This window comes from Pongo abelii, chromosome 13, assembly GCF_028885655.2.
Source record: "Pongo abelii isolate AG06213 chromosome 13, NHGRI_mPonAbe1-v2.0_pri, whole genome shotgun sequence".
Classification (NCBI taxonomy): Eukaryota; Metazoa; Chordata; class Mammalia; order Primates; family Hominidae; genus Pongo; species Pongo abelii.
The window spans coordinates 127,877,582-127,897,980 of NC_071998.2; the positions used below are offsets into that span (position 1 = coordinate 127,877,582).

Genomic DNA, 20,399 nt, shown 5'->3' on the forward strand with positions numbered 1-20,399 from the left:
TCACCATCAGTATCATTTTTATTGCAAATCAGTTAACAAAAAAGATGAAAAAAATACATCATCTACAGTTCCTCATGTAGATCACTTTTTTTAAAGTTGTCTTTTTCTGTAAACTACACTCTATTTTATAAAACACAGTAAAAATCAACATCTTGGGACGCATCTGGTCATGCCCCCTGGGGATGGCACCACACGGCCCCCATAGAGCCGGGGGAGGTTGCCCTGAGGAGCGCAGGCCGCACGGCAGCGGAGCGTCCCCAGTGCATGGGCGGCTAAGGCTCCCCGAGCTGAGCCGAGTCTGACGTCCCTCATAGGCATGACACACAACAGACTCATTCATTAAGATTTTTTAAACAAAATCCACCTTTAAAAACATATTTACAGACATTTTTTCTGCCATAGGCTATACTTGGTATTGCAAGAGTCTGCTCCTCCCAAACTAGGAGGGGTAGCCCAAGGGCAGCCCCCGCCTCCCCCCAGCCCCTGCCTGACCGCGTGCCCCCTGCCAGGGCTGCGGGGATAGGACCAAAGGACGCAGCCCGTGGTGTTGCACAGCTCGATGTGCCTGGCTCTGGCAAGTCTCCTACAAAACACGGGAGCCCACGGGGAGTCGGGTCCCACGAGCTGGGGCCCAGGCTGCGTTGCTGGCGCATCTTCTTCGGAACCTGGGGGACGCCGTGCAGGCTGAGATGCTGGGGCCGCCACCGGGGTCAGCCCAGGCAGTGTCTTTCCTCAGAAAAGGGTAGGATGCCTCCGTGTGTGACCCAGGCAAGTGCCACAGTCCACACATCTCATGTTTGACATGCACGATGCCTACATTTCAAGAATGGGAGGGGGCTGGGCTGGTTCTGGAGGGACCAAGAACTTGTATAACCAACGAACAACTACGTAATACTGAACCTGAAACAAAGATTCATGATTGGTACCATGGGTGCACTCTTGGCATACACACTCCAAGAACACATTTTCACAAGCATGCTTGCAAAAAACCATTTAAAAACACATCGCAACGTCTAACCCATATGCTTTTACTTAAGTTTCCTATTTTAGATGCAAATTAATCCGAGTGCCGAAGGTGTGCCGACTTTGCCTCTGTTTGCCTCTGGATGCAGCTTCTCCTAACAGGCAGGTGATGCTGGTGGAGCGGCCGGGCTGGCTTGGGGTTGGGTGGGCGTCGGGGAAAGGGCACAGCCTGGACGCCCCAGGAGCTTTTTGGACTATGCTCGTTCAACTTCCCTTCTCCAACATCATTTCTTTTTGGATTTTGAAAAAAGGAATCAATAAATAAATGGTATTTATAAATCATGAATCTTTGTTTATATTTTATAAACACAGAAGAATCTTTTCATCCTAAGTAGGAAAATCCTGGCTCTCAGAACTTGCTTGTTTTCTTAGAACAGATAAAAGTTTCTACCTGGAGCCAGATAAAACAGTACATATAAATAAAAAGGCAGTGTTTCTGTGTAAAATAAAAGTACATAAATAAATACTAAAAAAATTTAAAATCCTTGTTATTTTGTATAAAAACACGTGTTTTTAAAAAGGCTCCTCTGGTCGGCCCTGGCATCCACAGAGCGCACACAGACGCCCAAAGGCTTGGGAAAGGAAGCCGGGGTCTCGTGGGGCACGCCGCTTACTTGAAGGCCTCCGGAATGCGGGCGATCTGGGACTGCATGCTGGTGGGAGGGCTGGAGACGCCCTCGGACCAGTCGGAGACGTTGGAATGCGGGGACGAGCTGGACCACTGGTCAGGGGACTCAGGGGACGGGGTGAGGAAGGGGTGCTCAGGCACCTGTAGCTGGTGGCTGGGGGTGTTGTCCACAGGCGAGGAGGAGTAGCTGTGCTGCGAGGGGGGCGTCAGGAACTGGGCTGCGGTTACGGGTGGGACCAGCGAGGATGGCAGCGACGTGGGCAGGGCGGGGCTCTCCTGGGGCAGAATAGTGTGCACCGCCAGGCTGCTGGGGCCCAGTGGCTGCACGTCTGCCTGGCTCGGCTCTCCACCCAGGAAGCTCCGGCTCAGGTGGCCGCTGGCTGCTGAGCTCACGCCAAGGTGTGGCTGTGGTGGTGGTGGTGGCGGCTGCAGGCTTTGCTGCTGCTGGATGTTTGGTGGCTGCAGGTTCTGCTGCTGCATCTGTAAGTTTTGTGGCTGCACCTGCTGGGTCTGCACCAGGTGAGGCTGGGTGGCCAGCCGGGTGCTGGGCAGGCCCTGGTAGCTCATCATCTGGGACAGGGCGCTGGCAGCAAGGCTACTGTGCAGCGGACCCACCATGCCATGCTGCAGGGAGGGGGCCTGCGTGCTCAGGGGGCCTGGTGCCACGCTCCCCCGCAGAGGGTTGTATTGGTTCGGCACCATGCCACTCTGCAGCCGGGACAGCCACTCGCATTGACCATTCAAACTGGTGGACCCGCCCACAGTGAAATTCAGGGCCCCTCCGCTGCCGGAGCCCAGGACGGTGCTGGTGCCGGAGGCCACAGGCAGGTGAGAGAGACGAGGGGGGCCGGTCTCGAAGGCCAGCCGGCCGCCCCCACCCAGCGCCGCCATCTCGGGCTTGGCCGCCACGTTCAGGTGCCCGATGCCCAGGTGGGTGTCGGGCATACCAGGCAGGTGGTTGAGGGGCACGGACGGAGACTGCTGGAATGGGGAGGGCAGCAGTGGCGGCGAGGCCACGTCTGACAGGTAGCCATGGGGTGACTCCAGGGAGTCCACGGGCGAGAGCATGCCGGAGCTGTCCAGCAGGCAGCCTTTGCCGTCCTGGGACTTCTTCCTCCGTGCCTTGAGGTCCTTGGCCTCCTTGCTTCCACAGGCCAGGCCTTTGCTGCTGGGCTTGCGGACCTTCTTGCCCTGCACACTGGGCTTGAGGCTGCCCAGGTAGCCGTTGGGCGAGCAGAGCGGGGGTGACAGGGTGGGCGTGCCCCCCAGCGGGGCTCCGTGCAGCTGCGGGCTGCGCACCAGGTTGTACTCGTCCAGCAGCCTCACGATGTCATGGTGCATGCGCTCCTGTGCGATGTCGCGTGGCAGGCGGTCCATATGATCCGTGATGTCCCGGTTGGCAAAGTGGTCCAGCAGCACCTTGGCGGTCTCGTAGCTGCCCTCCCGGGCGGCCAGAAACAGGGGTGTCTCCTCCTGGGGGATGAGGGCGGGGGCCGGTGAGGGAGGCCAGGCCAGGCGTGGGGACCCTCCCTAAGGCTCCATACCAGGGGAAGCAGCAGTACAACCTCCTCCGTGGGGTGGGGGGAGGCAGGCTGCTCCTCAGGACCCCGCCCCAGTGTCCTGCAACCACCCAGCCTGACTCTTGTTAAATGTTAAGGCTTTGATACATCTTCTGAAACCCACCCAGAGTGGGGGTCTGTGCAGTCCTCTACCCTAGATCAGCAGGGCTCCACCTCTATGGGGGGTCACAGACCCCACTGAAAATCTAACCAACTGCAGGCCCTCTTCCCTGCCCCCAATAAGGCACAAAAGGAAATTCCCGGAGCAGTTCAGAGGCACCGGCGAGGGCACCAGGGAGGGAGCTCATCATCTGGACGGCCACCAAGCTCCTTCCTGGGGTCTCCTCTGTGTGGTGGACACATCGCAGGTTTGGGTGAGGCTGCTGTGTGGGAGTGGGAAGGGGCTTCCCAGGCCTTGATGCCCTCTGGGGCCCAGTCTCTGTGGGGCCATGCTGCCATGGACTGGGGAGCGCCTGCCCCAACATGCCCCGGTGCCCAGGCCCGCTGTGTGCCCTCACCCAGGAGGGAGAGACGCCTTAGCCTGACATGCCAAGGGGGCAGCAGGAGTCGGGGCGGGGGTGGGGGTTCTGGCGGCAGGGAGGTGGGGGTGTCTGCACCTGTGCCCTGAGCACCCAGGGGAACCCAACAGCAGCTGTTGAGGTCAGCAGCTCGCCCAGGAGCTGCAGGGCCAGGATGAGGGCTGGAGGCGGCTCCCCTTGGATAAAGTTCTGGGACTTCTTCCTCTGAGCCTTGAGGTCCTTGGCCTTAGTGAATACACCAAGAGGCCCCGCCCCGCATGCTCTGGCTCAATCTGCACCACCTGCGTCACCACATTCCCATCCCCACCCCCGCCTGGTGACAGCTGGGGACAGAAGGTGAGGTCCAGGTGATGGTGACAGAGCAGCGGCAGCAGCAGCATTCCCCCACGCCAGGCTGTATGCCCCGCCATGACTGCCACCCAGGAGGGTAGGGCTCGGTCTGTGGGGCGAGCCGCCGTGTCCTGACAGCTGGACCTGCACTTGGAAGGGCTCCATAAACAGGGGCTGAAGGGGGGCAGGAGCACTAACGAGGTGCCCAGCACCATGCGGGTGGGGCCTGCATGCGGGCCCAGCGACCCTCGAGACCCTGTGGGTCAGGCCCTTGTGTCCCTGCGCCCCGTGGGTTTGGCCCTCACTTCTCTGTGGATTCAGCCCTCACGTCTCCCCTGGCATCCCAGCCTCGCGCTCACCTTGTTGTTCTGCATGTCTTTGTTAGCCCCGTTCTTCAGGAGCACAACTGCGGCATCCACATTGTTCACGGCGGCGGCCCAGTGCAGGGCGGACTTGCCTGCGTGAAAGAAGCAGATGGGGTAGGTTGGAGACCAGCTGGAGGCAACCCAGTCCCACCCGTCCCTGTGGTGGTCCCGCCCCACGACAGTGCAGCCCTGCCCCCGTGGGCTCACCCAGGTCATCTACGGCGTTGACGTCGGCGTGTGAGTTGATGAGGTCCTCCAGCATGCCCTCCACGGCCAGGCGGGCAGCCAGGATCAGCGGCGTCGTGCCGTCATGCATGCGGGCATCCAGGTCTGTGGCTCGGTTCCGGATCAGGATCTGGGCAACAGGGAGAGGCTCAGGCGGGTGCTGGGCAGACGTGCACCGATGCCTCCTGCCCAGAACGAATGCCTGGACGGGAAGCCCCACTGTCTTCCGGACACAGACGAGACCCTCCTGAGATCTGCACGGCCGGGCAAGACGAAACGCCATGGGGCTGCCCCTGAGGAGGGGCCGGGATGGGGGCAGGGGCTGTGCTAACCACAGACAGGCCCTTTGGGGACAGTGGGGTCCATCGTGACCACGTGTGGCCTCATTTAATCCTCACTGTGGTCCTAGCTGCCATGACCTACAAAACAGAGAGGTCAAGTCCCTGCCCCCAACAGGGATTACAGCTGGCACTCAGGAAGCCGGGCTAACGGCCCTACAGCCGTCTCAGAACCACCGAGCTACAGTGTCTACCTCTGCCCGGAGAGGGGTGGGCAGCCCTTGTAATGCAGCCTGGCCTCGGCCTCTGGCAGGAGGAATGGCCCCTGCTCACTGGCGGGTGCAAAAGGCAACTTGGCCTGATTCCTGCAAAGCACCTGGGAACTTCCACATCTGTGCAAAGAAGGCGGCTGGTGAGAGGCACACACCAAACCCGCATGGGGCTCCCTTCGACGCTCTTTCTGCTCACCTACATTTATTTCTGCAAGATGACAATGTGTCACCTGAGCTAAGAAATCATGAAACGAGAAGCTCTGTGGTAACTCCCCGGGCTGTGCCCAACTGAACTTGCTCCAGGGCTGCCTGGAGCCTGGGGACTCACAGCAGGGGTGACTGCAAAGGCAGCCCCTGCCAGGGACATTCCCTGGAGACCCAGGCATCCAAATCCCTAAATCCATTCTTGCCACGAGCTCACCGGCAAGCTGAGCCCTAGGTCTGCAGGCACCGAGCGGCAGCCTCTAAACCCTTCTTCTCACTGCCACAGGCTACGCCGGCAGCCAGGGTTGAGGAAGGGGCGGGGCCGCAAGGGGCTGCAGCGGTGGGACCTGGACCTTGAGCAAGGCCCACAACCCTGATGGAGCCTGTCTTGCTGGGGGTGGGGAGGTGCTGCCTCACTCAGCAGATCCCGCAGGCCTCCTGCCAGACCCGCCTCTGCCTGGCTTCCCTGGAGAACACAGATGGGCCGGACGCCCTCCCCTTCGCACCTCGCTGACTGCAAAGGTCCCAGGTGGAGGCGCCAATTGTCCCGGACTCAGCTGTGCTCGGGGTCAGGCTCCCAGGGCCACGTAAGCCTGGCCACTGCCCTGGACCACCAGGCGGCCCTGAGGAGGGCAGGTGGGCACACAGGCAGCCGCTGCCTACCTGGAAGACACCTTGTGCGTCGGCAGACACAGCCGCATGCAGCGGGGTGCGGCCCATGTTGTCCTGGATGTTGGCGTCTGCGCTGGCCTCCAGCAGGCGCTTGGCGGCATCAGAGCGTGAGTAGCGGGCGGCCAGGTGCAAGGCGGTCTCGCCCGTGCGGTCTGTCTGGTTGTGCAGGCTGGCGCCCTGGTAGATGAAGTCGGAGATGACAGCCGGCGCGTCCTCCTCCTCCTCGCTGTTGCCCGTCTCCAGGCCGCCCCCGCTGCAGGAGGCGATCATGAGCGGGGTGAAGCCATCTGCAGAGGCAGAGACGGGTGCTCAGTCTGGAGGGCCGGTCCCCAGCTGCAGCCCAGGGGGAGGGGCCAGCAGCCCCGAGCTCAAGGGGCCACGGTGTGGATGCACCACCCAGCACTTGGTGGCCCTGCGCGCACAGCCACCAAGGGGCAGCTGAAGTCCACCTGGGCGGCTCAGTGGACAGAGCCGAATCCAGCAGTAAACTCCTGGCGGGCAACTGCTTCCTGACCTGCCCAAGACCTGGCACCCAAAATCCACCCGGGAAAAAGAGGACCCCAGAAACATGCAGTTAGAAAATTAATGCTTCGGCAGGACGTGGAGACTCACGCTGTCATCCTAGCACTGGGGGAGGCCGAGGTGGGCGGATCACCTGAGGTCAGGAGTTCGAGACCAGCCTGGCCAACATGGTGAAACCCCATCTCTACTAAAAATACAAAAAATTAGCCAGGTGTGGTGGCAGGAGCCTGTAGTCCCAGCTACTCGGGAGGCTGAGGCAGGAGAATTGCTTGAACCCCAGAGGTGGAGGTTGCAGGGAGCCGAGATCGTGCCACTGCACTCCAGCCTGGGTGACAGAGCGAGACTCTGTCTCAAAAACAAAAAAAAGAAAAAGAAAATCAACGCTTTCCATGTCTCAAGAAGAAGGTTTCAGAAAAGAGTAATTTACAGGGACAGAGTGGCCCTGCGGTATCACCCCAGGAAAGGGTTGGTGGAAGAACAGGAGGACTCCAGGATCCCCCCCATCTACTCTGAATGGGAAGCACCCCAATGATGAAAGCTCTCACCCCCAATTCTAAGTTTCCAGAGTATCAACTGTACCCCAGCCTCGGGGCTTAGGGGAGAGAGGCAGGTGGGCCATGGGGCTAGGGAAGTCCTGGCTGCTGGCACCCTTACCAGGCCCGCGGACATTGACGTCCATGCAGTCGGCGTCAACCTCACCCTGGGGCGGTGTGGGGGCCATGGCAGACATGCGCAGGTCAGCAGCATCCAGGTGCTGCTGAGTCCACTGCCGGTGGTCTGTCTGGTCGTCCAGGTCAGGCAGAACCACGGGCTCCTCGAACTACATAGGGGGAGTGAGCAGAGCCTGTCAGGGCAGCCCAGCGGCAGGTGCCTGGGAGCCCAGGAGCCCGGGAGCCTCGTGACTCACCCGGAACTTCTTGGTCTCCAGGTCCTCGTCCCCCCACTCATTCTGGTTGTCGTCCATGAGGGCACCGTCTGAGGCGTTCTTCAGGGGCCTGGGGGGTGAGGGGTCGAGAAGTGAGGCTGAGCGAGCTCCCTAGGAAGCCCCCAGAGGCCCGTGGCCCGGGCCTGGCATGGGAGGTGGGCCCTGGGTCGGGAGGGGCAGACTCCCCGTGAGGATGCTCGGCCAGGTCCCACCTCCCCCCGGGGACCCAGAAGCAGGGGCAGCGTCCGCTCACTTGAGGCCCACGGAGTCCTCGCCAAGGGGTTCCCGCCGTTTCTTCTTGCTGGCCTCGGACACTTTGAAGCCCTCAGGGAACCAGAGTTGGCCATGCTGCCGCCGGCGCTTGCGGGATAGCAGCACCCCGCAGCCCACGAAGAACAGCAGCACAAAGGCGGCCGCTGCCACGTACATGAAGTGCAGCTGCGCCGGCGGGGGCGGCTCCACGGTCTCACCTGCGGGCACCGGGGCCAGGGGCAGGCGCCCAGACATCAGGCGGCGGCTACGCAGCAGGCTGGTGGCCGGGGGGCAGCGGACTGGCTCCGCGGCCAGGCGCCTCCTCACCCACTCTCCTCCATCCCGCCCCCCAAAATAAGGTCATTTTCTATGCGATTAATCAGAATTGCAAACTATCGCTAAATTCTCTCCTGCACCAGCCGACTGTATCTGGAGACGGCTTTTACTTTTTTCTCCTTTAAGGGAGGAGGATTAGTCAACTTCAAATCGCTGCACTCGCATTGAGCTGTTAAGACAAAGGATTTAGAGGGATTTTCAAGATACAAACTTCAACACTTCACATGACACCGATCAATTCTTCTCTCTCTCTCTTTTTTTTCTTTAAAAAAAGCCGTAATGATTTTGAAATAATACCCAACAAAGAAAATTCAGGAGGAAGGGGTGGGGAGAGAAGCAGGCACCCACTTTCCTGTGACTGGACTCGTTCCCAGGTGGCTCCACCGGCGGCTGTCACCGCCACAGGTCGGGGCAGAGTGCCATTCAGAAAATTCCAGAAAAGCCCTACCCCAACTCGGACAGCAACGCTCACACCCGTGGGTGGCAACTGGCACAAAGAGCCAGCATGTCTGGGGCATGAGGGGATGGCATCCCCTGCAGGCAGAGCCTGTTCCCGGCGGTGCTGGGCTGGGAAGCAGGGATGGGGCCACACTTACTCTGCACAGCCTCGATCTTGTAGGGGATGTTGAGGCTGCCCAGCGAGGCGAGTGCTCCCAGGAACGCGGCCACGTCGGTGGCACTCTGGAAGCACTGCGAGGATGCCTGCACACACTGCCGGTTGTCAATCTCTAGGTAGACGATGGAGCTGGGGGGACAACCAGACAGGGGCTGGGACCCGAGGCTTCCTCCTCCCCCACCCACCGGCCTGGGATGCTGCCCCAGGGACACCGCAGCCCATGACGCCACAGTCAGGACATGGTGAGGCAGCCTGGGGTGGCAGGAAGCCAGGTCTGACAGCAGCTACCCTGCAGGGGACCAGTGCCCTGCAGCCCCCCGACTCCGTCCAGTGCTGATCACGGCTCATCCCAGATATCTGCCAACGCGCTCTCCCTGGCCCGCCCTGACACCCTCTCTGGCTCCTGCTGGTGCCACAAACACGTTTCCTCATCTCAGGACAGAGAATGTGCCAGGAGCCCAGTCCTCCCCCAGGAGCCATCCCCAGGCCCTGCGGGAAGTGCGGACGTGAGGTGGGGGTGGGTGCGATGGTGGGCTGTGTGGTGATGCTGGCTGGGGGTGAGCTCTGCTCCCCAGGACTGGATTCCTGTGAGCAGGATCTCATCCAGCCTGTGAGATGATGCTTCCGACCGCCAGGATTGCTCCAAGCCAGCAGAACTGATGGGCAAACCCACTAGTGTCAGGCACACGAAGGGCACAACCAACCTGGCTCCTGGGTCCAGCTGCCCCAGATCAAGTAGGCATGGGCGGGAGCCTCGTGGGGTGCCCCCTGCACTCAAGCTGCTCCTGCCTGTGTTCTCCCACCGCGGGACCCCCGCCCCCACCAGCTCCTCCTCCGTCTGCAAGGCCCAGCAATGCCTGCCTCCTCTCCAGCCCAAGCCAGGCAGACGCCATGACCAAGCGGCATTCTTGTCTGGGGTGGGTCTGTTCAGCCCTGTGGGAACCCCTGGAGAGCTGAGTTTTTTGCTTTTTACTTCTTTTAATACTTTTTGAAAAAAACAGAGACAAGGTCTCCCTATGTTGCCCAGGCTGGTCTCGAACTCCTGGGCTCAAGGGCTCCTCCTGCCTCAGCCTCCCAAAGTGCTGGGATTACAGGTGTGAGCCTCCTCGCCTGGCAGAGGTCTGAGTTTTAATCCGTGTAGTATCCAGTGCCTAAGGCACAGCTCAATCTCAAAATCACCTACTGGGCACAGGAGTGCTGCCTGTCCAGGGGAAGGCAGTGGCCCAGGGAAAGGGTGTGGCTGTGGGGTCAGGGCCCTGAGCTGGAATGCTGCCTCTACTTCTTGCCTGTGCGGGCCCTGAAGTCCCAGGTCCTCTCAGAACCTCCGTCTCTTTTACCACAAAGTGGGGAGAGTACTGCTTGCCATGGCGCCGGCTGTGAGGGGCAGCGAGGCCGTGGGGGAGGGCCCAGGAGAGGTGCAGGGATTGACTGTGGGTGCCAGGTCTCACTCACCCGCGGACGTCCATGGGGTCCAGCTCCCTCCGCCGCCGCCCACCCCCGCTGCCATCAGGGAGCAGCGAGGCCTTCACCTGGCCCAGCAGGGCGTCAGGTGCGGCCCAGCCCTCGGCGGCACGCTTGATGGGGTGCTTGCGCAGCTCCTCCTCGCGGCCGTAGTAGGGGAAGATCATCTGCTGGCCGTGTGCGTCACGCTTAAAGACCACGTTGGTGTGCAGCACGCGGCTGAGCTCCCGCAGGAAGTGAAAGGAGCTGTTGCGCAGCTGCTCCGGCGGCATCAGCACCACCACCACCAGCGTGCCGGCTGCCAGCCTCTCGGGCACATGCTCTGCACAGTCCAGCCCGTCCCACTCGCACTCCGCACTGTTGCAGCCCTGATCGCAGTGCCCATCGCTGAAGTGGTCCTTGCAGTACTGGTCGTACAGGGGGCTGTGGGGGGTGGGACACGCTCAGGCCGCCTTCCTCGGGGGGCCTCACCCGCCGTCCGGTGCCTCCAGCCTGCTGGCCAGCTGCGGGGGACGTCTCTGCACCCCCTGAGCAGAACCTTAGGAACTGCATGCTGGCCTCTGGGCCCAAGCCAGGTCACATCCAAGTTCGGGTCCTCCCTCAGCCCCATGAGCCCCACAGCCTTACTTGCACTGGCCTTCCGTGCGCTGGCAGTCGAAGCCGTCGAAGAGGCAGCCGGCCGAGTTGCACTGGCTGTCACAGTGGCCGTCACTGAAGTACTTCCAGCACTGCAGAGACTGCGTGCAGTTCTTCCAGGGGTCATTGAAGTTCAGGGAGCAGTCGCCGCCGTCCCAGCCGCACGCGTGGTTGTTGCACTGCAGGCTGCAGACCTTGTTGCCCGCGTCCTCCTGGCACTCGGGCAGCTCGCACGCCTCCTCGATCAGCGGCGGGGGGATGTCGCGCCCGGCCCCGCCCCCAAAGCTGTAGTCCAGAATGTGGCACAAGAGCCCATTGAATTTGGCGGGGCACAGGCAACGGTAGAAGGGGCTCTCGGATGTGGGCTCACAGGTCCCCTGGTTGTAGCAGGGGTTGCCGCCCAGGCAGGGGCTGCTGGCCGGGAACTGGCATTCGGGGCCCGTGAAGGGGCCCAGGCACAGGCAGGTGGGGCTGCGTGGGCCGGAGATGCATGTGCCGCCGTTGAGGCAGCGCAGGCTGCCGCAGGTACGAGCGTCATTCTCACACGTGGCGCCCTCGAAGCCCTGCCCGAGAGGGAAGACAGGACGGTGTCGGGGTGGGCCACCCCCCACCCCCCCGCCACCTCACACCCAGCCCTCGGCCAGCAGTGCCACCGCTCTCCTCTAACCTGGGAGGCGGCCTGCAGCCTTGCCCCCAGCAGCAAAACCCTTTACACACATTCTACCAACAGAGAAAGATCAGGAGGTGCCAGGGAGTTGGGAGATGGAGGAAGGGGTAAATTGGTGGAGCACTGAGGACTTTAGGGCAGGGACTCTCTGCGGTGATCCTCCAAGGGTGGGCAGGCATGTCATACCTCAGCCCAAACCCACAACCACAAAGCCAAGGGCAAGCCCCAGGTACAGGAAGGGCTGGTGTTGGTAACAATGTACCACTGAAATCTGGAGTGAAGTTGATGCAAGCTGCTAACCAGGGGAACTGCGTGCAGGGGACAGCCACCCCAGGGAGTCTACTTCCTGCTCCATTTTTCTATAAATCTAAAATGTCTCTAAAATCATTTATTGAAACTAAAAAAAAAAAAAAAGACATCAGGGTGAGGAGGAGGATGAAGGCCGGGAGGATCGCTGCCCGGTCTGTGCCCTGTGGCATGCAGACCTCTCCAGGTGTCTCCCCTGGAGGGCCCCTGCCTCCCTGCACCCCTGCACCTACCGCAGGGCACTTGCAGATGAACCCACGGGCGGTGTTGGAGGCCACGGCGCAGGTGCCCCCATTCTTGCAGGGCTTGCCTTTGCAGCCATTGATGACGGACTCGCAGCGGCGCCCTAGGGGTGAGAGCAGGGCAGTGAGAGGCTCACCCTGCTGCCCCGCACGCCCCACCCGCCTGGGTGCGGCACCCACCGGTGTGACCGGCACGGCACTCGCAGTGGAAGTCGTTGACGCGCTGCACGCAGTTCTGGGTGCCACGGGCGTCGCAGGGATTGGACAGGCACTCGTTGACATCCCCCTCACAGCGCTCACCCACGAAGCCCGGCGGACAGGTGCAGCTGTAGCCCCCCACCTGGTCCACGCAGGTGCCATTGTTAAAGCACTTGGGGCTCCGGGACATGGGGTCAACGGGGGGGTTGCAGTCATCCACGTTGATCTCACAGTGCACACCTGCGGGGCCAGGTGCCATCAGCGGCCCGAGCTCGCCACACCCCAGCCCTGCCGTGCCGTGTGTCGGTCCCAGAAGATAAGCGCTCAGTCTGGGGCTGCACAGATGCTCGGGAGAGGCAGGTGTCAAGAGTGCCATGGAGACACCCTTCCCACTGGGACCCCCGCTCTGGGCCCTTTCCCCGGGCAGCTCTGCGCTGGCCTTGGCCTCACACGGGAAAATGGGAGTTTCTGGCTGGTTCCTGGATGCCTCTGGCTGGTCACGGGGTGCCTGCCCTGCCCCTGCCCTGGCCATGGATGGCCGACACCAGCCCTCCGTGCGGCGGCCCTTACCCTGCGTGCCCCGTGGGCAGGAGCACTTGTAGGTGTTGGGGAGGTCGAGGCAGGTGCCCCCGTTCTGGCAGGGGTGGGACAGGCACTCGTCGATCTCCTCAGAGCAGTTCACCCCGTGGTAGCCGGCCACGCACTGTGCAGGCGACAGAACGAGGGGCCCTGCGGCTCAGCCGGCGCCAGGATGCAGCGCTCCCCCACCCCACTGTGAGGGCTGACAGGGCCACATGAGCTGCCCTCAGGTCCAGCGGAGCCACGGAGCCCTCGCTCCTGTCAGACCTGGAGGGAGACCCAGCCCAACAGACCCTGGCAGGGCCTCGGTGACCGGAGTCACTGCCTATTGGGGGTGGGTGGACCCCGTCCCATAGGAAAGAGGTGAGGGCCTCAGGGTAGGTGTTGGCCAAGCCTAGACACAATCTAGGGGAAGGGAAAACCCCATCCCACTTAGCATATTCACCCTCCTTCAGGCTCTCCACAGGCTACCTCTTCCAGGCAGTCTACCCTGATTACCCCAGCCCTCCACTAATGAGACTGAACAGTGCATGGGGCCTGTCAGGTTCAGTTTTCTCCACTGTGCCAGCTCCCAGCCAGGGCCCGGTGTGTGGCAACACTTGTGCCAGCCACAACCCTCACCCGAGGATGGACCCCCACCTTGCAGGAGTAGCCGCCCAGGTAGTCCGTGCAGGTGCCCCCGTTCTGGCAGGGGCTGGGTGAGCACTCGTCCACCAGGTCCTCACAGTAGCTGCCTGTGTAGCCCGCCTGGCAGCGGCAGTGGTGCGTGTTGCCCGCGTCCACACAGAGCCCTCCATGCTGGCACAGGTGGGCAACGTCAACACCTGCGGGGGATGGGGTGGGAGACAGGTGAGGCCCAGGCCCACGGAGGACCTTGATGGGCTGGGACCCGAGCCAGGTGGGCCCAGCGGGTTACCTTGTCGCTGCGCAGCCACCTCACAGGACACGCTGGGCACGTCGCAGTAAAGGCCGGTCCAGCCACTGGGGCACTCACAGCGGTACTGGGTGTGGGTCTGCCAGCATTTGCCGCCATTCTTGCAGGGCGAGGAGTCACACCAGTGCACAAGGTTCTGGGGGACAGGCTGGGGTCAGCTGGGTGCCCGCCCCCCGGCCATTTCCCCGGTAGCTCAGAACGCACATCCGCCAAGGGGCCTACTCCAACCCAGGCTACAACCCATTCTACAGAAGTGGAAACTGCTGCCCCTGGACTCCCCACCACCCCCACACCAGGAACAGCCTGGGCTGGGTCTCCCTCAGGGCCCTCAGCAGGTCCAGACCACCCTCGGCCTTTGCTAGAAGGAACATCTTTCCTCAATTCCCCAATTCCTGAGCTCCCGCCCCGGCTCCAGAAACCTGGGATTGAAACGAAGGTGCCTGCTGCTTCCGCATCAGGTTTCTTCACTGGCTGCTCAGATCCCCAGAAGCCCTCCGCCCAGGAGTGTGGGGGCGACCCCGAGCCGACACAGTGGGACCTGGGGGTGACCGTTCCCACCTCCCGCAGGCAGGCACCCACCCAGGGCCTCTCCCTCGGGCACCTCTGTGGCTGGCGCACTCACCTGGCAGTTGGGGCCGGTGTAGCCCTGGGGGCAGGTGCACCTGTAGGAGCCGCAGCCGTCCTGGCAGGTGCCGCCGTGCAGGCAGGGCTGTGAGTCGCACTCGTTGACATCGTGCTGGCAGTAGCTGCCCGTGAAGCCGGGTGGACACAGGCAGGTGAACGAGTTGATGCCGTCCACGCAGGTGCCACCGTTGAAGCAGGAGCTGCAGGGGGTGGGCAGGCGGGGGCTGAGCAGAGGGCATCGGTGGGTCCCCGCTCCAGCAGACCCCGCCTCGCCAGCACCTCCCCTTCCGCTCAACTCTAGGGGCCTGATGGCCAGGACAGGCCCAGGGCAGCCTGGCTGACCCAGGGAGGCCAGTGGGAACCCGGGGCCTGGCTCTCACACCACATCACATCTCCCTCCCCTGCCTTCTTTATAAGTCAGGTCGAGAGTGGCTTTACCAAATGCATGGGCACAGGGCGGTTAAAGTAAGAATGAGGGAGAAACCAGAACCCATCCTGGTAACACGGGAGGTAATTACATCAGAAACCAGGCATGAGACTGACGTTTACCAAATGAGCTTCCTGGTAACCACAGCAAAAAGGAAACAAGAGTGACAGAGTTCTCGTTGTCTAATAGAAGGAAGCGCGCCAGTTCTTCAGGACAGACTACTGGCGTTCCTGGTGCGGGACACAGGAGGAGGTCACAATGGCCCTCTCAGGAGGGACACATCGGTACAATGAACAATGTCTGGACTCAATGCAGCCAGCGCTAAGCGCCCAGCAGGCCTAGGCGGATGCCTGCGTGGTGTCCCAGGCTACCAGCTACTGCGTGTGGCCCACACTGCCCGTTCCCGCCCACGGCCTCACTCGAGCCCCGCGCACCTCTCTGTGCAGTCAGGCGTGTTGTTCTCACAGTGGATCCCGCTGAAGCCCGCGGGGCAGGTGCACGTGTAGCTGTCCACGCAGTCCGTGCAGTTGGCCCCGTTGCGGCAGGGGTCACTGGCACACTCGTTGATGTCCTCCTCACAGAAAGTGCCCTGGAAGCCGGGCAGGCAGTCGCAGAAGGCCGTGTTGATGCCGTCTGTGCAGGAGCCGCCGTTGTGACACGGGTCTGGGAGGGGACGGAAGGGTGAGTGTGAGGGGCAGGCACAAACCACACCTGCGGGAGGGGGCCGGGAAGGCTGCACAGCTGGGGACAGCCCAGCCTTTCGTTGCTGAGGCTCTAGTGAGCAGCCCTGTGACAAAGGTGTCTGGTGGGGAGCCCCAGCACCCACAGGCTGCGTCACACCCGTCTTCTGTGCTTGGGGTCTCTCTCCCCACCTGCTCCTGTCCTCAAGCCCCAGGGCAGGGGACAGCTTTGCAGGCTTCACAGACCAAGCAGGGGAGGAGTGACATTTCTTGTCTCTGCTACTGTCCTCAAGCTCCAGGGCAGGGGACAGCTTTGCAGGCTTCACAGACCAAGCAGGGGAGGAGTGACAGTTCTTGCCTCTGCCTGCCAGGTGATGCCAGCAAGACCCCCGGCTTCTGCCAACCTCAACCTCTGTGAAGCAGGGCTGGGAGGCCTGAGAGCCCTGGCCTGCAGTGGGGCCTGATGAGCCAGGCGGGAATGCAGGCCGGGCCCGAGCCATCCTCCGCTCAGTAAAGAGCCGTGGGAGAGGCTATCGTGACTCTCCCGTGAAGTGCAGGGAGGGGCAAGCCGGCTCTGGGGCCCTCCCAAACCACCCTGGCCATCCCTCAGCACATCCCCCACACCTGACCCAACCCTCCCGGCCACACTCAGGCCTCCCTGGGTGCTTATGGCCAGCACCATGTGCACCGACACTGCCCAGGGAAACTGAGGCCTGAGAGCTTCCTGGAGGAGGCCAGAGCCGCGGGGCCACTCACTGGGCCGGCAGTCGTCGATGTCGGTCTCGCAGTTGCGCCCGCTGTAGCCGGCCTGGCAGTGGCAGCGGTAGCCGCCGTGGGTGTTCTGGCAGGATGCGCCGTGCCGGCACGGGCTCAGAACACACTCGTTGATGTCGACCTCACAGGTCTGCCCTGCGGGGCAGGAGGAGGCCGGTTGGTAACCAGCAGCCCCTGGCCCTCCAGGCACTTCCCAGGCTGGCCCACCCACCTACAGTGCCTCTCCTGACCCAGGAGTGGGCTTCTGTGGCCCCAGGACCATCCTCTCTCCCCTAATTTTGGTCTAAGAAGGTCACAGGAACTGGAGTTGGGAACGGTGCTCCTGGGTCAATTCCTGATTCCAGAACTTCTCCGACCAGGGCCTCCTCAGCACCCACCGGCTCCTCTCCAAAGACTCATCTAGCCTGCCTTGGAGCTGCCTGTGTCCCGCAGACATCCTGACCTCCCATCCCAGCCCTCACCGGGCCCTGGCCAGCCTCACCTTGCCAGCCCATGGGGCAGACGCAGGAGAAGCTCTCATAGTCCTCGGATTGCCTGCACTCCCCGCCGTTTCTGCAGGGGCTGGGGGCACACGGGGCCAGCACCACCTCACACGTGGCGCCTGCGGGAAGGAGACACACGTGACCCTGGGGGCCTCACCCAGAGGGATCTCCCAAATGAAGGCCGTCCTGGCCATCGCCCGCTGGTCTTTCCGTCATCAGAGCGCCGTCTGCTGGTCCCGCCGGGAGGCAAATGTGCACCGAGACCCCTGAGCGCTCCCGGCTGTGCCAGGACCCTGACCCAGCGAGGAGTGGAGCACAGATGGGGGGACGCTGAAGACAAGCTGCACAAATGTCACGCTCAGAAGCCACCCCTCGTTCCCGGTTGGCAGCGGGGCACAGCCTAGGCCTCACCCCGCCAGGAGTGCCCAGGAACAAGGACTGCACCAGGAGAGGTGGCCTCAGTCGGGTGGGCTCCACAACACTGCAGGGACCTGGGCCCACCCCCGACGCCAGCCCCCTCATCTCTGGGTGATGAGGAAAGGCCCTGGCCTGAGACCGAGGCCTGAAACTAATCCTGGGGCTCCGTGTCACAGGCAGCAAACGCCCATCACGGGAGGCCAACGAACAAGGGCTGCAATGGAGGGGACAGGCCCAGGCCCCCAGCACATCCTGCGTGTCGGGGCATCGGGCACAGCCTGGAGACCTCCAGGACCACGCAGGGTGTCTGGCAAAGGCTGTGTAGGAACCACGTGCACAGCCGAGGGCCTTTCTCTGTACAACCCCACGGCCGAGCTTCCTGTTTATAGCCGTGGAGACTGCGTTATCTTCCCTATCCCCCATTATCTCCCTGGCCTGCTGGGGCGACTTTCCAGGGCCTCTCTTCCTATTGGTTTCCACGGTGACCTGGGCAGGCAGGAACTGCGCCAGAGTTTCCGACAATTGTGCGAAAGGAAGCAGGAAGCGGGCAGATAGGAAGCGGGTCAGCACCGCCGCTCCTCTTGCCGGCCTGATCGGCGTGTCCAAAAGGGACAGGGGTGCCTGGCTGTGGAGGGAGGGTCCTCACTGACTGACACAGGAGAGAAAACCCAGGTCCTTAACCTCGGTCAAAGAAAACAGCGTTCTGGCCACAGGCTGCTGGATGTCATGGGAACCGCAGGCGTGGGACCTCCAGCCCGGCTGCCTGGCCCAGGCAGGCCCACCCTGACCAGGCCCTGTGGCAGCACCCTCTGCCCGCTCCTGGGAAGCGCCAGGACCCCGGTGCTTGTGGACTCTTCTTTGTCTTTTCTAGAGGAGATCATTTCCTGTGATCCCCTTGGCTGGGTTCATGGCAGGGGCTGGACAGTTGGGGGAACATCCCCCTCCCTGCTCAGCCCAAACAGAGGGCTCCTTGTTTCCCTCACACAAAGAGGGCCGCCGTCAAAGGAATCCCTCAGGCCTGGCTGGCGGGGGTGGGGAAGCCCGGCCCCTAGAGGCCCCCAGCAGGGTGGGCGCCGGGAGCACGGAGCCCAGTGGCCCAGGCCCGGCCCTGCTAAGGGTTCACCTGCATCTTACCTGTGTCTTGCGGCTGGCTTGCCAGGTAAAACACATGCTTGCATGAAAATTTTCTCCCAGGCATCCTGTATCCTTGCTAATCTGCCAACCCCACCCCCGGGGGGAAGGCCCACATACTGCAGGGGCCTAAGGCACTCAGTAAGGAGCAGAACCTTCTGGAAGTCCCAGCCCCAAGAAAGCCACCACTTTACCCTCCAGTCACAGCTTCCCAGGCCACCCCCACTCCTGGCCCCACCCTCTCCAGCACAGGCCCCGCCCTCCCACATAGGCCCCGCCCCCTCCAGCATAGGCTCCACCCACCCCTCACCTGTGTAGGGTAGCAGGCAGTTGCACTTGTACCCGGCAACGTCGTCAATACACGTGCCCTGGTTCAGACATGGGTTGGACGCACACTCGTTGATGTTGGTCTGGCAGTTGGGACCTGGAGGGAAAGGGACAGCACTCAGCATGTCCAGCACTCCCAGGCATCTTGGCAGGGCCCCACAACAGCAGCCCTGGGCCTGCTCCCCACCCCAGGCCCCTCCTCATCTCCAAGAGCCAGAGGCCTGGAGCTAAGGTTTTGCCACGGGAGACAAACACCATGCATGGTGCTGGCTGGACCTGGGTCCTGATCCTGTCTCCAGCTCCCCAGACTCGAGGGCAGCCCTCTGCACTGGGAAATGCGCAGCCTACTCACCGCTGAAGCCCTCCCGGCAGGTGCACACATAGCCACTGGTCATGTCTTTGCAGGTGCCGCCGTTGATACAAGGGTTGGACTCACACTCGTTGTTGTTGATGTCACAGTTGGTCCCACTCCACCCAGGGTCACAGTCGCACTTGTACCTGCAAGGGGGACCACACTGCAGGTCGAGGGAGGCCCGAGCTGCAGACTCCCGGGTCTGCAATGCCCCATGGGCTGGCGGAGGTGCCCATCCACTCAGACTCACAGAGTCCTTTAGTGGGGGCAGGCTGGGCGCGGTGGCTCACACCTGTAATCCCAGCACTTTGGGAGGCCGGGGTGGCTGAGTCACTTGAGGCCAGGAGTTCAAGATCAGCCTGGCCAACATGGAGAACCTCCCCCACCCCATATATACTAAAAATACAAAAATTAGCCAGGTGTGGTGGCACATGCCTGTAATCTCAGCTACTCGGGAGGCTGAGGCAGGGGAATCACTTGAACCTGGGGGGTGGAGGTTGCAGTGAACTGAGATCATGCCATTGCACTCCAGCCTGGACAGCAGAGCAAGGCTATGTCTCAAAATAAAGAAAAAAGTGGGGGCCACAGCGCTTCCCATACCCAAGACTGCGGCAGGGGTTTGGTTCGTTAGCGAGGGGACCATGCCAAGTGCAGGGCAGTAGGGTGCTGTGAAAAGCCCCCCACCACTTGCCTGCTGTGTGGCCCCGAACAAAGCACGTGCCTTCTCTGTGCCAAATGAGGGCAATGGGGTCCCTGCTGATTTAAATGGTCCCATCCTGGCAGAGTGCTGCCCGGCACATCATGGGCATCAGACACACTTGCTGCTGTTACCATGAAAATGTGTTTCAGGGGTCACTTTGGGCCTGTGTCCTGAGCCCACCATGCAGCCCACAAGGATGTGCGGCACAGAGCTGCTGGGTGCAGGGCTGCCGGGTGCAGGGCTGCCGGGTGCAGGGCTGCTGGGTGTGGACTGCAGGCTGACTGAGGACCCAGAGGCACATGCATCCCTGAGGGGAGCTCCCTGCCACCCGGCCCCGTCCGAGGCCCGTTTCTGGCCCATCTTAAGGTCTGTGCAGGTGCCACCCTCCTGACGGCAGAGCTCCCAGGGTTTAGGACTGATGTGTCCCCCTGATTGGCCCCGCCGCATACCCGTTGAGGCTGTCCCGGCAGGCCCCGTGGACGCAGGGGTTGCTGTTGCACTCATTGACCTCAGACAGGCAGGTGGGGTCGTGGTAGCCCTCGGGGCAGCGGCAGGTGAAGCCATTGATGCCATCCTCGCAGGTGCCCCCGTTGTGGCAGGGGTTGCCCGCACACTCATCGATGTTGATGTTACACATGCTCCCTAAGGGCAGGAGCAGGTCAGACTCTGAGGCCCAGCGCCCAGGGGGTCCCACCCACGTCAACCTCGGTTTCCCT

The 20,399-nt window shown here is 62.1% G+C and overlaps 1 protein-coding gene across 4 annotated transcripts in view; it reads right to left on the minus strand.

Annotated features, from left to right (window-relative positions):
• The window catches only part of NOTCH1 (notch receptor 1), a 52,856-nt gene continuing 32,457 nt past the window's right edge, over nucleotides 1-20,399 (minus strand). For 3 of the 4 annotated variants that reach the window (XM_024252710.3, XM_054521230.2, XM_054521229.2), the window contains 22 exons: nucleotides 20,133-20,325; nucleotides 18,984-19,129; nucleotides 18,615-18,728; nucleotides 16,756-16,875; nucleotides 16,257-16,409; nucleotides 15,255-15,483; nucleotides 14,392-14,593; nucleotides 13,752-13,905; nucleotides 13,475-13,659; nucleotides 12,827-12,959; nucleotides 12,239-12,496; nucleotides 12,050-12,162; nucleotides 10,835-11,406; nucleotides 10,199-10,630; nucleotides 8,727-8,875; nucleotides 7,796-8,012; nucleotides 7,525-7,612; nucleotides 7,272-7,437; nucleotides 6,087-6,382; nucleotides 4,652-4,799; nucleotides 4,439-4,536; nucleotides 1-3,124 (listed from right to left, as the gene is read on the minus strand). In XM_024252710.3, the coding sequence (XP_024108478.3) occupies nucleotides 1,634-3,124; nucleotides 4,439-4,536; nucleotides 4,652-4,799; nucleotides 6,087-6,382; nucleotides 7,272-7,437; nucleotides 7,525-7,612; nucleotides 7,796-8,012; nucleotides 8,727-8,875; nucleotides 10,199-10,630; nucleotides 10,835-11,406; nucleotides 12,050-12,162; nucleotides 12,239-12,496; nucleotides 12,827-12,959; nucleotides 13,475-13,659; nucleotides 13,752-13,905; nucleotides 14,392-14,593; nucleotides 15,255-15,483; nucleotides 16,257-16,409; nucleotides 16,756-16,875; nucleotides 18,615-18,728; nucleotides 18,984-19,129; nucleotides 20,133-20,325 (5,657 nt within the window). In that variant the 3' untranslated portion in view covers nucleotides 1-1,633. The remainder of the gene's footprint in view (nucleotides 3,125-4,438; nucleotides 4,537-4,651; nucleotides 4,800-6,086; nucleotides 6,383-7,271; nucleotides 7,438-7,524; nucleotides 7,613-7,795; nucleotides 8,013-8,726; nucleotides 8,876-10,198; nucleotides 10,631-10,834; nucleotides 11,407-12,049; nucleotides 12,163-12,238; nucleotides 12,497-12,826; nucleotides 12,960-13,474; nucleotides 13,660-13,751; nucleotides 13,906-14,391; nucleotides 14,594-15,254; nucleotides 15,484-16,256; nucleotides 16,410-16,755; nucleotides 16,876-18,614; nucleotides 18,729-18,983; nucleotides 19,130-20,132; nucleotides 20,326-20,399) is intronic. The other variant, XM_054521231.2, reaches the window with a different exon arrangement.